General features: G+C 43.0%; 1 protein-coding gene across 1 annotated transcript; it reads right to left on the reverse strand.

Moving 5' to 3' along the window:
* Positions 1–109: 109 nt before the first annotated feature.
* On the reverse strand, positions 110–14,813 carry LOC311281982 (tetraspanin-33). Its single transcript, XM_084395416.1, has 8 exons — positions 14,658–14,813; positions 14,392–14,449; positions 13,823–13,947; positions 13,348–13,422; positions 13,152–13,247; positions 7,175–7,303; positions 2,166–2,327; positions 110–792 (listed from the first exon to the last, which is right to left on the reverse strand). Exons 1-8 carry the CDS (start codon positions 14,727–14,729, stop codon positions 682–684), a joined length of 828 nt encoding a protein of 275 aa, XP_084251542.1. The 5' UTR covers positions 14,730–14,813; the 3' UTR covers positions 110–681.
* Between the last annotated feature and the right edge of the window lie 382 nt (positions 14,814–15,195).

The following is a 15,195-nucleotide window of genomic DNA, read 5'->3' on the forward strand; positions in this document are numbered from 1 at the left end:
AGATGAGAATAATTGAGAATAAATACTAGTTAGCCATTTTATAGTAATTCATCTATTTTACAAGTGTTGTGCAAAAAGTAAAAATGTGTAAAGGTCAGCATGTTGTAAAATATATTTTATTAACATTACAGATAATTTGGTAACACTTTACAGTAAGGTTTCATTGTTTACATCAATTAATGCATGTTAACTAGCATGAACTAACAATGAACAATACATTTGTAACAGTATTTATTAATATTTGTTAAGGTTAGTTAATAAAAAATAGTTGTTCATTGTTTGTTAATGTTAGTTCACAGTGCATTAATTAATGTTAAGAAATACAACTTTTGATTTTAATAATATATTAGTAAATGTTGAAATTAACATTAACTAAGATTAATAAATGCTGTAGAAGTATTGTTCATTCTTAGTTCATGTTAACTAAAGTAGTTAAGTTAAACTAAATCAGAACTAACATAAAACAATCAAACTCATTTTTGTCTGTTTATATTATCATTAACACTTTACAATAAGGTTTCATTAATCACATATTTTGGCTTAGAAACTCGCAGTATAATAAAGAGAATTATCACAGTCTTTGCATCTAATTTGTAACATGTTATAACTTGGTATTTCAATGGCAGTATATCATTGAATTCCAATGCAAGCACATGGTGAAAAGTGGGCGTGTTAAACCAGTCAAGACTTTCTGTTGCAACAAAGGTTTTGGGTCCTGCTAGATTTCCTCCTCTTCTGTTGAACGCTTCTGATTTGACAGAGCTGTACTGAAGCCAGTGACATCATACATATCTGAAGAACAGACAAATCAATTATCATCCTCAATGCAAAGAGTTTGTTCGTTTTGTCTTTCTGCACATGAATTTAGTGTATCATGCCCACAGGTTATGATAAAGGTCAGAGATAATGTTTATATGGTGGCTCAATGTGGGTTTTAATGTGATGTGGCTGCTCATGTATAATTCTGTCATGTATGAAGAGATTTTTTTTTTTTTTTTTAAGGGATTCATTCAAAATGTAACTCATACATACAGTGGGATTCAAAAGACACATGAAAATGTTTCTATTTTGCTTTTTTATATAAAAAGAAATTTCACTACAAAACAACTGGGTAGTAACGTTTGCATGAATTTTGGAATTTCTTTTGGCATGCCCTCCTTTTGCTGTACCGACAGCAGGCACTCAAGCTGTATGTACTTCACAATTTGGGGCAAAACCTGATGATCCATATCATCCTGATTTTATGAATGTTCTAAGAAGCATGAGCAAATCAGAAGCAAATCTGACTTTTTGGGAATAGATTTTTGGGTCCCAATGTACTCTTTTTAGTTTTTATTCCATAACATCTAGATTCTAGAAGGATGTAACATCTATACAATCTATATTTTAAAAATAAGCATTTGTTTCTGTGTAATTTCTTTGTGTGAGGGAATTAAATATAGCAAATTAATGTAGTTATATGTTAGTATTAATAAAATATATATTATATAATACTTAATATTTGATCAAATTTGCTATTGTTACAGTTTACAAATAAATAACAGTAGAAGATTTATCATCTGTGTTTTGCTGAAAGTTATTCACCCACATACAGACAATCTCTCCCTAATATATTTAGAAAATTAATGATGTGCTATAACTCAACATAGAAAAAAATAGAACAAATTAAATTACACAGTAAAGATTATGACCAATATAAACTATAAATCATCAGAGAGCCCACATCTACTCGCCTACATGTGGAAGAACTTCATCCTCCACTCTTTCACTGTGGCACATTTCTATTTATCTATGGCTCTTGTTTTGAAATCCTTGAATGATTTACAATTTTAGCTACATTTGAAAGACTCCCTCTAGCTCTATGTGTACAGCATATATGTATTTATATATGTCTGTCTTTATCTACCTTTAATATTGACCATAAGCAAGCATGACATACTAAAGTGATACTGAAAGCTAATTGGATGAAAAAGAACAACAGTTCATTGTAACTGCTTTTAGACAATAAAATTAAGTATATGTTTATGTACAGTACATTTTTGAGGAGGCTCAAATTCCCTTGCCTGTTTTAAACAAGACGCAGCAAGACCTGATTTCATGCATGGAGAAGTTACTAAAAGCATTCATTTAAATAAAGTTGAAAGGACTTTCTGTGTGCGCCTCACCTCAAGGAACAGTAGGACGAGGGTCATCACTCCGACCAGCAGAAGGTTCTGTTTTCCCCACCAGACGATCTTATCTAGACAACCAGTGGTGTAGATTAACCGACTGGCCACACTTTTCTTTATCTTTTGGGTCTCATAGCCACACATAGAGTTGAACACCGTCTACACATAAATGAACAGACACTCTTTATAGTGTTAGAGAGTGGCCAGCTTTTCATGCTAGTGTAATTTATTAAAAATAAAAAATCTCTTTGCTTCTGCTCAACATAACTGTATATAAAATACAAAAGGTTTTTGATTGACTGCTACTTATAATTTGGTAACACTTTAAAATAAGGTTCCATTTGTTAACATGAACTAACAATGAACAATACATCTACAGCATTTATTAATCTTAGTTAATGTTAATTTCAATATTTACTAATACACTATTAAAATCAGAAGTGTATCTGTTTATATTATTTAATGTACCTGAGCTGACATGAACTAACAATGAACAGTTGTATTTTTATAAACAAAGATGAATAAATTCTGTAATAAATGTATAGCTCAGTGTTAGGTTATGGCAGAGGTGTAAAGACCAGGGGTCAGAAAGTATAAGTCCTGCCATATGTTCATTCCACCTGATCTCCTGGCTGAAAAATGTCTCGGTTATGTATGTAACAGAGACTGGCGAATGGAGGTTTCGCTAGAGAGCCCTATCACCTTCGAGATATTAGAAAACGAGCCAATGGTATGAAAATACCATGGGTCTGCGGAATTTGCATTGCGAACCCACCGCGTGGGTATAAAAGGAGCCACGAGTGCAATCTCGCTTTATGTTACCTGCTGAGGAGCACCCCTAGCACGAGTGAAGGGCCAGGCTAACGCAAGAATACCAAGGTACACTGGCTAGCATATCCCAGATGGAATATGTGACACAGTGTCTAACCGCAGGAAGGACTTAGAATACACATATGACCTGAGTACGGGATGCATAAGGAGAACTCAGAGGTATCCAGCCCGCAGGGTGGAATGTTTCAACCTCGAAATGGCAAGAGGGGTCTTGCCGAGGGAAAACACGTGCTCGGAGGAGACTTACCGTGGAATATACACATGTGGGGGATGCCCAACCGGGGAACCATGGACATGGAGGCACCAAACCGATCATGAGGGCTGACCAATCGGGCATGCACTCTGGTGATGGCATCAACAGTGCAGGGAGAACTCATCTAAGTAAAATAGCGTACGTATCCAGTCCGTGGAGTGGAATGGCGCAGCAAGTGATGACACCGAGCAGGTCCTACTTATTGGCTACTGGGAGCGAGTACAAGAGAGGACACTGGCTCTACACGGAGATTGTAGAATCTCGCGAAAGTGTTAGGTGTCGCCCAGCCTGCAGCTCTACAGATGTCTGTTAGCGAGGCGCCATGCACTAGAGCCCAGGAGGAGCTGTGCCTTCACCCCTAGGGGGCATGGCAGGCCCTGCGCCTGGTAAGCCAAGACAATGGCGTCCACTATCCAGTGAGACAGCCTCTGCTTGGAGAGAGCCTTTCCCTTCAGCTTCCCACCGAAACCGACAAAAGAGCAGGTCTGAGGTCCTGAAACACCGCGTTCTGTCTACGTAAGTACGAAGTGCGCGTACTGGACAGATCAGTGCCAAGGCTGGGTCTGCCTCTTCTGAGGGCAGAGCTTGCAGGTTCCCCACCTGATTCCTGAAAGGAGTGGTTGGAATCTTGGGCACATATCCAGGCCGGGGTCTCAAGATGACGTGAGAGTTAGCTGACCCGAATTCCAGGCACGCTTCGTCAACCGAAAATGCCTGCAGGCCCCCTGCCCTCTTGATGGAGGCCAAAGCAACCAGGAGCGCCGTCTTCATAGAGAGGTACTTAAGCTCAACTGAGTGCAATGGCTCGAAGGGAGCTCTCTGCAGTGCAGATAGAACCACTGCAAGGTCCCAAGAGGGCATACGAGGGGGGCGGGGAGGATTTTAACTCCTAGACTCCTAAGGGACCTGATGACCAGGTCATGCTGTCCTACCGTCTAAGACTCCACAAGGTCTTGGTGCGCAGAGATCGCAGCCACATAAACCTTCAGAGTGGAAGGAGACAGACTTCGTTCCAACCCTTCTTGGAGGAAGGAGAGCACCGACCTGATTGGGTATTTTCTGGCATCTTCTCGGCGAGAAGATCACCAGGTGGCAAAGAGGTTCCACTTCAGAGCATAGGCGTGTCTTGTGGACAAGGCTGTAGCTGAAGTGATGGTAGACACCACCTGAGGTGGTAGGGTACAAAAACCTTCAGCGTCCCGTCCATGACCCACACGTGCAGGTTCCAGAGTTCGGGACGTGGGTGCCAAAGGTTGCTCCGTCTCTGAGAAAGGAGGTCCTTCCTTTAGAGAAATTGGCCAGGGAGGGGCTGTCGCGAGGAGCACCAGTTCCAAGTCTGGGTGGGCCAATGAGGCGCAACAAAAAGGACCTGCTCCTCCTCCTCCCTGATCTTGCACAGGAATGTTTTAACTGTACAGTTAAAGAGTCCCCACGTCTTTCTGGACGCGATAAATAATTCTGTATTATACATTTTTAAGGCCAGACTAGTCGTTTGTTGAGGGTTGATTTGTAAAGGACTACACGCCTGCGCACATATATATTCAAATGCACACTGAACACGTGATGCGCATGTGTGTGCAGAGGTTTGCGCAGAGATAACTGATAATCGTTTGCACCTTGAAACCTATTTCCGGGAGTGCGTTCTTGAGCCACCCGGCACTGTTTTGTGCAGATGGACGGCAGGAGCGCGTTGAGGGTTTTCTGTTATATGTAAGCGGCCCCTAAGTTATTAACTACGCATCTTCGCAACGGAAGTGAATCAATCAATCAAAACTAACTTTAGCTGGACAATAACTTTATCCTAGAGCTGCTGTAAAGCCAAAACCAAAGTCTGTTACTGTAATTTCCTATTATCACTGTAAAGCTGCTTTGAAACAATTCATATTGTTAAAAGCGCTATATAAATGAAGGTGACTTGGGGAGGCAAACAGATCTACCTGTGTGTCGCTGAACTATTCCCAAATCAGCTGAACCATTCCCAAATCAGCTGAACCGTCTGGGGATGGAGTCTCCATTCCCCGGGATAAGGCCGTAGTCGTAATCGTTGGCTGCACGATTCAGCTCTCCTGGGATGTGAATGGCTCGAAGCGACCTCAGATGCTTCTGGCTCCATAGGAGATGGCGTGCAAGTTGCGACATACGGCAGGAGCGCAGACTACCCTGATGGTTGATGTACGCTACTGTCGTCATGTTGTCTAAACGGACCAGTACGTGCTTGTCTACCAGCAACGTCCAAAAACGGTGCAGAGCTAGACGTACGACCAGCAAATCGAGGCAATTGACATGCCATAGGTGCTGGGGTCCTGTCCAGGAGCCCGCGGCAGCATGCCCATGGCACCCAACCCGTGGTGGAATCTGTTGACACAACAACATGCCTGGAAACTCGGTTTAAGGGAACTCCGGCCTGTAGAAAAGAGAGGTTCGACCACGGGATGAAGGTTTGACGGCAGGCCTGAGTGACTAGCACCCGGAACGTGCCCTGTTGCCATGCCCATCTCGGAACTCGATAGCAAAGCCAGTGCTGAAGCGGTCTCATATGAAGCAGTCCGAGCGAGGTGACTGCTGCTGCGGAGTCCCACTGCCGAAGAGCCCAGCCTGGGATATGGGGGAGTTGAGAAAACGAGTTATCCCCAGAGTACCCACTGGCCGCCGCGCCATCGAGGAAAGAGAAGGCGGAGGACACCGCCGGGCCGCGGGAAGTCAACGGGGACTTCCATGACCCGATTCTTCTCCAGAAGAATCAAGACCGCCTTGTGACGCTGTGAGCGACATGGCGTCATCCACCGGAGCCCCGAATGAAACACTGGGTCCCCGGAAGGAACCAGGTTCACCCGGAAGTTCCACGGCTTGCGATGTGCAGGGGGGTATGGCCCGAGGAATACTTGTCGGGTTATTCCACACCGTAACCCTCAGATCACCCTGGCCACCAGCCAAAGTATCCCCTCTTGAGGAAGAGATAGACTGGGGTGAGGCAGAGGGGACTCTACCCCCACGAAGGTCATTGAGTCTCGATCTTAACACTGCGATGGTCATGTTCCCGCAATGAGAACATGACTCATCCACGAGCGCTGTCTGAGCGTGATTAAAGCCCAAACACACTAGACAGCGCTCGTGAGCGTCAGGCGGATGGATCATGCGTCCACATCCAGAAACACATGGGCGAGACATCTTTAAAAAGACGTGCCCGTGCAGCTCTTTCAGAATAGAAAAACTCTTTCAGCAGTGCTGAAGCACCCAGGGGAGAAACACGAGCTGCGTGAAAGCCACTGCACAGACCAGCAGCAGGATCGTGAATCCGCTGAAACGCACCGTCACACCAACACCGACTAAAGAGTGCTCGTTGCTTGAAGAAGGTGAAGGAGAAGCACATACATACACAATTCGACTCCGAAACAGAAACATAATGTGAGATTGCACTCGCGGCCTCTTTTATACCCACGCGGTGGGGCGGAGTTCGCAATGCAAATTCCGCAGACCCATGGTATTTTCATACCATTGCATAACAGGTGATAGGGCTCTCTAGAGAAACCCCCATTCGTCAGTCTCTGACGTAACTCGTAGTGACTGACTGGAAGGGAACTGTGCTAATTAGCAAATCCAGGTGATTGGAGCAAAACACTGCGGAGGACTTTTACTTTCTGAACCTGGACTTTACACCTCTGGGTAATGGTAGTTAATGCATAATAAACCTTTGTCAACTAACCTTAACCTCAACGAACCTTATTGTAAAGTGTTACCAATAATTCAGTATGCAAATATACAGTATGTACAAAATAAGACAGTCTAGGTCAAATAGACATTTTCAAGCAAGTGTTTAATATTTCTTAACAAGTAAAACAAAAAATGCATTTACTAAATACTAAAATGGATAGCATACCTAAGACATCTACATTAAGTGTTTCAGGATTTGACACAACCTGACCTCATTTTTTAGCTGTATGCAGCAGGAGAAGGGCACTCCGTAGGCCTCCAGACTGGGATTTTGGTCTGATGAGTTGAAGTACATGTTTTTAGACCAGTCTAAATAAGAATCCACCCCACAGCACTTGAACTACAGGACAAAGAAAGATCAACAGTGTGATATTTGACATATGCCATTTAATGCACCACCCTGTCATGCTTAACTACATAAACTACTGTTCAAAAGTTTGGTGTCAGTAATTATTATTATTTATTTTTTTAATTAATACTTTTATTCAGTAAGGATGCATGAATTTGATCAAAAGTGTAAAAACAAAATGTTACTGTGATTTCTGTCAAATATATGCTGTTATTTTGAACATTCTATTTATCAAAGAATCCTGAAAAAAAATTATCAAAAAAAATAATTAAATCAAATTAAATTTATATAACTTCCACAAAACTATTAATTCTGTCAGGACCACTATCGTCAAATACGATTGACAATTAGCATACAGTTTGGATTGGCGGTATGGTTCTGTTCTGGGTGAGAACTCCCTGTGCATCCATGCAGCCTAGCATGGATAAGAGAAGGGAGAGCACAAGAACTCCCCTTAGGGTAAACAGAACAGAACCAACATAAATGAATTGCAGATATCATTAATTCAATATTTTAATGTACAACATAATTTTAGAATTTAGTTTGATTCAAGGGGAATCAGAATGCCAAATCCTGACTGACGAGAGGAGGAGCTGGGGATGGAGGAGGGCAATTAGCTTCTGAGAAATGCGATAGCTGATGACAATACTGAAGGAGCTTATATATGGATGTTGTGATAGGCGTCGTATTCCTATAGGTAGATGTGGATCAGCTGAGAGTCAGCTGATGCGAGCTTGACAAACGTGACCGGCCAGAACTAACAGCTTGATCTGTTTTCAACAAAGAATTTTTTTCTTGAGCAAATCCACATATTAGATTTTTTTCTGAAGGATCATATGACACTAATGGTTGCTGAAAATTCAGCTTTGCCATTGCAGGAACAAATTACATTTTAAATATATTACTAAGGAAAATAGTTATTTTATTTTAAATTGTAACAATACTTGACAATATTACTGTGTTTTTTGAACAAATAAATGCAGCCTTGGTGAGCAAAAGAGACTTCTTTCAAAAACATAAAAAATCTTATGGAGAAGTCTAATTGGACTTAATTTTGAATGGTATTTGTTGTGATATGGAACTACAGGTTGTGGGAGTCACGGAAAGGTGACGTCAGCGCGTCGCCGGAGAGCGCTCTGATGCATGTGACTGTGTTATGCTCGAGTAGCTTAGCTGTAGCAATAAAAGGCCAGTTAATAAAACAGTTCATTCCCAGCAAGACGACTCGGTTCCTCTTTCGTTTTAAAGTATCGACACATGACATGGTGTCAGAAGTGGCCGACTTCACGCTCTGAAAAAATAAGACATGGCGAAGCTCGGACCTCCGGAATCTTTTGACTTCACGCGCCCGGCAGAATGGCCGATGTGGCGCCGACGTTTCGACCGCTTTCGGGTGGCGTCAAAGTTGGACAAAGATAGCGGTGAAGTGCAGGTAAACACGCTTCTCTACGCCATGGGGAGAGAGGCGGAAGCGATTTATGATTCCTTTGTGTACGATGACAGCGGAGAGGTTGACGAGGAAGAGGAGAGAGGTAGACCGGAGTTGGATTATGACACGGTGATAGCCAAATTCTCCGACCATTTTGTGCCCAAGAGAAACGTGATCCATGAAAGAGCATGTTTTCACAAGAGAGCACAAAAGCCCGGTGAGTCAGTAGAGGCTTTTGTGAGAAGTTTATACGAACTGGCACAGTATTGTGAGTTTAGGCACACTAAAGATGAGCAAATCAGGGACAGAATAGTTATTGGTATATCTGACAACGATGTATCACAGAAGCTGCAGCTCGAGCCGGAACTCTCTCTTGAAAGAGCTATTCAAATAGCGCGCCAGAGCGAACAGATAAAGCAACAGAATGTGAGCCTGCGCTCGGAGTGTGCAGTGGACACCATAAGACAGGGGAGGCGGCAGTTCCATGGCAGAAGGAGCAGCAACGATGGACAATGGCAGAAAAAACAGGAACACAGTGAGTCAAAACAGAATCCTACCTGTCCCCGCTGTAACAGACAACATGGTAAAATACATCCTTGCCCAGCCAAGAATAAAAAATGCAGAAGGTGTAATAAAATTGGACATTTTGAGGCAGCTTGTCAGACGAAAATGCTGAAAGAGGTGGTTACAATGCCAAGCAGCACCACTGACACAGATGAGATGTTTTTCCTTGGAGAAGTTACTGAACATGTGTCAGACATAATGGATCAACCTGATTCAGAAAATATGTGGCTTGTTGACTTACCTGTTAATGGCAGCACTGTGAAATTCAAAATAGACACTGGGGCAGACATCAGTGTAATGTCACAGGCTGCATTCAAGAGACTGCCACAGCGCTCCCGCCTGGTCACTGCAAGGAAAGGACCCATCACCAGCCCCGGCGGCGAAGTTAAGAGTATTGGCAAGTTCCTGGCAACAAGTGAGTACAAAGGGGAAAAGTACAGATTCTGGATAACTGTAATTAAAGGGCCATACTCTCACAACCTCCTGGGACGGAGCGTTGCCACAAGGATGGGACTGGTCATGAGAGTAGACGGGATGGACACTGTAATGTTAAGTCATGTGTTTGGGGATATTGGTTTGCTCAAGTGCGACCCCGTAAAAATCGAACTTAAAGCTGATTGTGAGCCCTACTCACTGACGACGCCACGTCGCATCCCGTTCCCCCTCCTGGCTAAAGTTGAGGCTGAACTCAAACGCATGCTTGCCCTGGGCATAATAGAAGAGGTTACAGTGCCTTCTGACTGGTGTGCCCCGATGGTTCCAGTAGAGAAGAAGAACAAGGAGCAAGTGCGAGTGTGTGTCGATCTAAAACGCTTAAACAAGGCGGTTAAGCGAGAGAGATACATCATGCCAACTTTGGAGGATATTGCTCCCAAGCTAGCCAGAGCTAAAGTGTTCTCTACCCTGGACGCCTCCTGCGGATTTTGGCAGATCCCCTTGGATGCTGCCAGCCAAAAGCTGACAACCTTCATCACCCCGATGGGGAGATTCTGCTTCCGACGGCTGCCATTCGGTATCACGTCGGCTCCAGAAATCTTCCAACGACAGATGTCGACACTGTTAAAGGGTCATGATGGAGTTGTTGTAGTAATGGACGACATACTTGTTTATGGAGCAACAAGGAAAGAACACGACACACGTCTTGATGCGGTGCTGATGACCATAAAGGACAGTGGTTTAAAGTTGAACAAGGCCAAGTGTCATTTTGGACAAACAGAAATAAAGTACTTTGGCCACCTCATAAGTGCAGAAGGCATGAGACCTGACACTGACAAAGTAGAAGCCATTACACGGATGCCAAGCCCAACCAATGTTACAGAGCTTAAACAGGTTTTGGGTCTTGTCAACTATGTTGGAAAGTTCCTGCCTGACCTCTCCTCAGAGCTGCATCCCATCACTGCCCTGCTCCGGAAGGAAAATGAGTGGGTGTGGAGTGATGTACAAGAAGCTGCGTTTGAGAAAGTGAAAGCTATGCTTGTGTCAGCACCAGCACTTGCATTTTATGATGTCAACCGCAAGACTGTCATCAGCGCCGATGCGAGCAGCTACGGATTAGGAGCAGCATTATTGCAGGAACACGAGGGTGTGTTAAAGCCAGTTGCATTCTGCTCCCGCACATTGTCAGATGCAGAGAAGAGATACTCCCAAATTGAAAAGGAGTGTCTTGCAGGAGTGTGGGCCTGTGAGCGCTTCGCTCGCTATGTGCAAGGCATGGAAAGCTTCCTTCTACAAACAGACCACAAACCATTGGTACCCCTCATAAATACATACGACCTGGACAAAGTCCCTCCAAGGTGCCAAAGACTCCTAATGCGCTTACTGAGATTCAATGTCGTGGCTGTGCACGTCCCGGGGAAGCAGCTTGTCGTAGCCGATGCTCTCTCTAGGAGCCCACTGACCCACCGTGGTGATGAACACACTGACCAAGAAGTACAAGCATATGTGGAGTCAGTGGTAGCAAATGCGCCTGTTTCATCACAAAAACTTGACAAAATCCGCTCCGCCACACTACAGGATGAAGAGCTGCAAAAGATTGTGCAGTTCATTAGGAACGGATGGCCACCAAAGACATCGCTGTTTCCGTCCCTGCATGGATATTATTCTGTCAGAGTTCACCTCTCTGAGACTGATGGACTGGTGTTGTATCAAGATAGACTGGTTATCCCAGCTGCACTTAGATCAGAAGTGCTCAAACAGCTACACGAGGGACACCAAGGTCTAACAAGGTGTCGCGTTCGAGCTAGGATGTCAGTATGGTGGCCTCGCATCAGTGCAGAGATCGCAACGGCAGTGTCAACATGTAAGTTCTGCATTGAAAATAGACCCACTCAAAGACGTGAACCGCTCCTCACCACACCTTTACCTGGGGGACCCTGGCAGCGCATTGCTGCTGATTTGTGCGAGCTAGAAAGACAGAATTATCTCATTGTGACTGATTATTATTCCAGGGACATTGAAATTGCCCACCTGTCTTCAACATCCAGCCACCAGGTCATTACCAGGCTCAAAGGCATGTTTTCAAGATGGGGGATACCGCTGGAGCTGGTGAGCGACAATGCCACACAATTCACCTCAGGTGAGTTTCAAGACTTCTGCCAAAGCTATGGGTTTGCGCATACAACTACCAGCCCTCATTATCCTCAGGCAAATGGTGCTGTCGAGAGAGCTGTGCAGACTGCTAAGCGCATCCTGAAGCAGCCCGATCCATATCTTGCTCTAATGTGCTACAGAGCCACCCCTAGTGCTGTTACGGGGGTGAGCCCAGCTTTACTTATGGCTGGAAGAGACATTAGGACCACACTTCCTATGTTGGAAGGAAAACTACAAACTTCTCCTGTGGACAGACATCAAATCCAGCAGAAGGATGCTCAGACTAAATCAGCCTACCGGTTCTTCCATGACCGCCGTCACTCTGCTCTGCCACTTCCGGAACTCCAATCTGGGCAGGCCGTTAGAGTGAAATTGGATGGAGAAAAGGGGTGGAAAACGCCTGCTAAAGTCATTGATAAGTGCAGTGAGCCCCGGTCTTACATCGTGAAGACAGACAAAGGTGCAGTGTTGCGACGCAATAGAAGACATCTGCAGGCAGTCCCGGAGCTTGCTGACCCTCCAGACCAGCGGCAGCAGTCTGAGGGATCTCCGCTGCAGCTGCTCAGCAGCCCTCCTTCTGTGGCTGGACCCAGTCATAGTGACCCTGCTTCTGTCCAGAGACTAAAGGATTCACCTGTGGTGTGTTCACCACACCAGCCGTCCCCTCAGAGGACTGTTCAAGTGACATCCAGAGGTCGTGAGGTCAGAGTACCTCTCAGATATAGAGACACTTGAACACTTAATGACACTTATCTTCACACTGTCTCCTCAGTAATTCTGTTTTGAGTGATAAGTACAGTTAATAAAGCTACATTATGTTCCCAAGTTAAGTTATGTTCCATAGGAATAGATTGTTATGTTGGGAAATATCCGATAATTGACAGGATAAATAGGAATTAAGTGCCTGAGATCACAATAAGTAATGCTGATGTAACACATCAATCACCCAGAGACTGTTATGTTCATGTTTATCTTTATTTGATGTGCAGTACATCTTGTTTAACTGTTTGAGCGTTAACCTTTGAAAAGGGGGAGATGTTGTGATATGGAACTACAGGTTGTGGGAGTCACGGAAAGGTGACGTCAGCGCGTCGCCGGAGAGCGCTCTGATGCATGTGACTGTGTTATGCTCGAGTAGCTTAGCTGTAGCAATAAAAGGCCAGTTAATAAAACAGTTCATTCCCAGCAAGACGACTCGGTTCCTCTTTCGTTTTAAAGTATCGACACATGACAGTATTTGAAATCAAATTCTTTTACCTTTTTCTGTACAAAATCAATAACATTTTCCAAGTCCTGATCATCCCGATAGCGCACAATCGCCTTCATCATCAGCTGCTCTGTCCTCTCTTGAACCTACCAACAAGTTTTGAAAGTAATCATTTTAAAACATCATCTCATTTCTCCAAGATGAGACTTGGTCCAAATATAAAGTTTTAGCTTGTAAATTATTTACCTTTTCAGAGAACAAAAGACCCACCACAGCGGCTGTTACTTGCAGCAGCAGAATGACCAGCAAAATTCCTACAAACTGGACAAATATGATTTATTTGTAAAAAAAGCTGGAAAAAAATCTAGGTAAAAAAAAAAAGGGTAAGTTGTCACAATGGGCACTGAGTCTGACTATTGACTGACTTGAGAAGAATATTTTTTAACTATCATGTAAAATACGTAATAAATCTATCTATCTATCTATCTATCTATCTATCTATCTATCTATCTATCTATCTATCTATCTATCTATCTATCTATCTATCTATCCATCCATCCATCCATCCATCCATCCATCCATCCATCCATCCATCCATCCATCCATCCATCTCTTAACACTGTAGATTTAGAAATATTCAAAGTACAAGGTCATCTTTCCATAGCTACTGAAATAGCCTTTGTGACAACTTCCTTATGTGAGAACTATATCTGAGTCTGACCATGTTGAGCAGCAAGGAGATGTTGCGCAGAGCTCCAAAACAGCCAAAGAAAGTGATGGTGAACATGAGAGAGCCCACAATGATCAGCAACAGCGCTGGATCTGCCATCAGCGTGTCCACTACATCTGTCAAGCATCAGTAAAGAAAATATAAAGTAACACAAAATGTAGATGTACACAGTGGTTAACATCTTTATCTTTCTTGTTTTGTTTTTTTTCTGTTTACAATTTACATAGGATAACAGGCTACATCTAACTTTTTCAACACTTTAGTCACCCTTTTTTTGCCTTCATTAGATGAGTTATAAAAAAAGTTTTACCTTACCTTGCCTTAATTTAAGGTGGTTGTGCGGAATATACATATTTAATTTAGTCTAAATTAATGTGCCACTGTGGTCATGAAAACTACAATATTAATGCAACAGTTGGAAAATATGGAATATTATTTAAGCTAATGATCTGGTAAGCACCATATAATGTAATATTTGTGAAAATTTTGCCATTTATAAATGTTTGCAAGCTTCTTTTATAACTAGAGATGAATGAATATGGCGAATGCTGTTTAAATACCTGACTCTTTGGCAACTTTTGCATAGATTCCAACAGCAATTAGGACAGCACTGAACACCTTTAACACAACAACACTCATTTGTTTAAAATATCTGCAATACAAACACAATTCCATATGAAACAAAGCCAAACCCATGATTTGGACAAATACAACATACAGTAAGCACACAGTTAGAAATAATATAATATAAATGTAATTTAATAAGCAAAGTTGTCATGTTTGCTCTAAAAATCAGCAGAAATACATTTACAAGTCATGCTCTTACCCAAAAGATGTAGCAACACACAAATAAAATGTACTTCACGGCTCTGAATGATTTCTTTCTTTTAGTGTTCATTTTATGTCTGTGTCAGTGGAAAGCAAAAGCAGCTTTTAGTCTTTCGAAGTAACGTTCTTCAGGTTAGACCTCCTCGGTTTCGCCATCACGACGTGTAGGTGCTTGTCTGCTCAATGTTTTCACATACCTGTCTGTCTATGCTTTTCCAGTATCATATTCATTTTGTTGCGGAAATAACTGACCCAATGCTAGGTGAGCAGGGACCCCCAGCGGTTACAACTGCTCAGTACTCAGATGTATCCATAGATCATTTGTAGCCAACTAATCAGTTGTAAACAACACCTTCACCCAACCAAACTAAATTACACATTAGCTTTTGATAGCATATTGATTTTTCTTTCACAGATATCATAGCCTGCCCTAAATTCATTTCAGTTAAACATTTTAAAAGATACGTTTTTTTTATTTTTTTATTTATCTACTTTCTCCGTCGTTAATGATGTAGACTATCATAAGTAATTGGTCT

The sequence above is a fragment of the Rutilus rutilus genome (genome assembly GCF_951802725.1).
Source record: "Rutilus rutilus genome assembly, chromosome: 22".
Lineage (NCBI taxonomy): Eukaryota > Metazoa > Chordata > Actinopteri > Cypriniformes > Leuciscidae > Rutilus > Rutilus rutilus.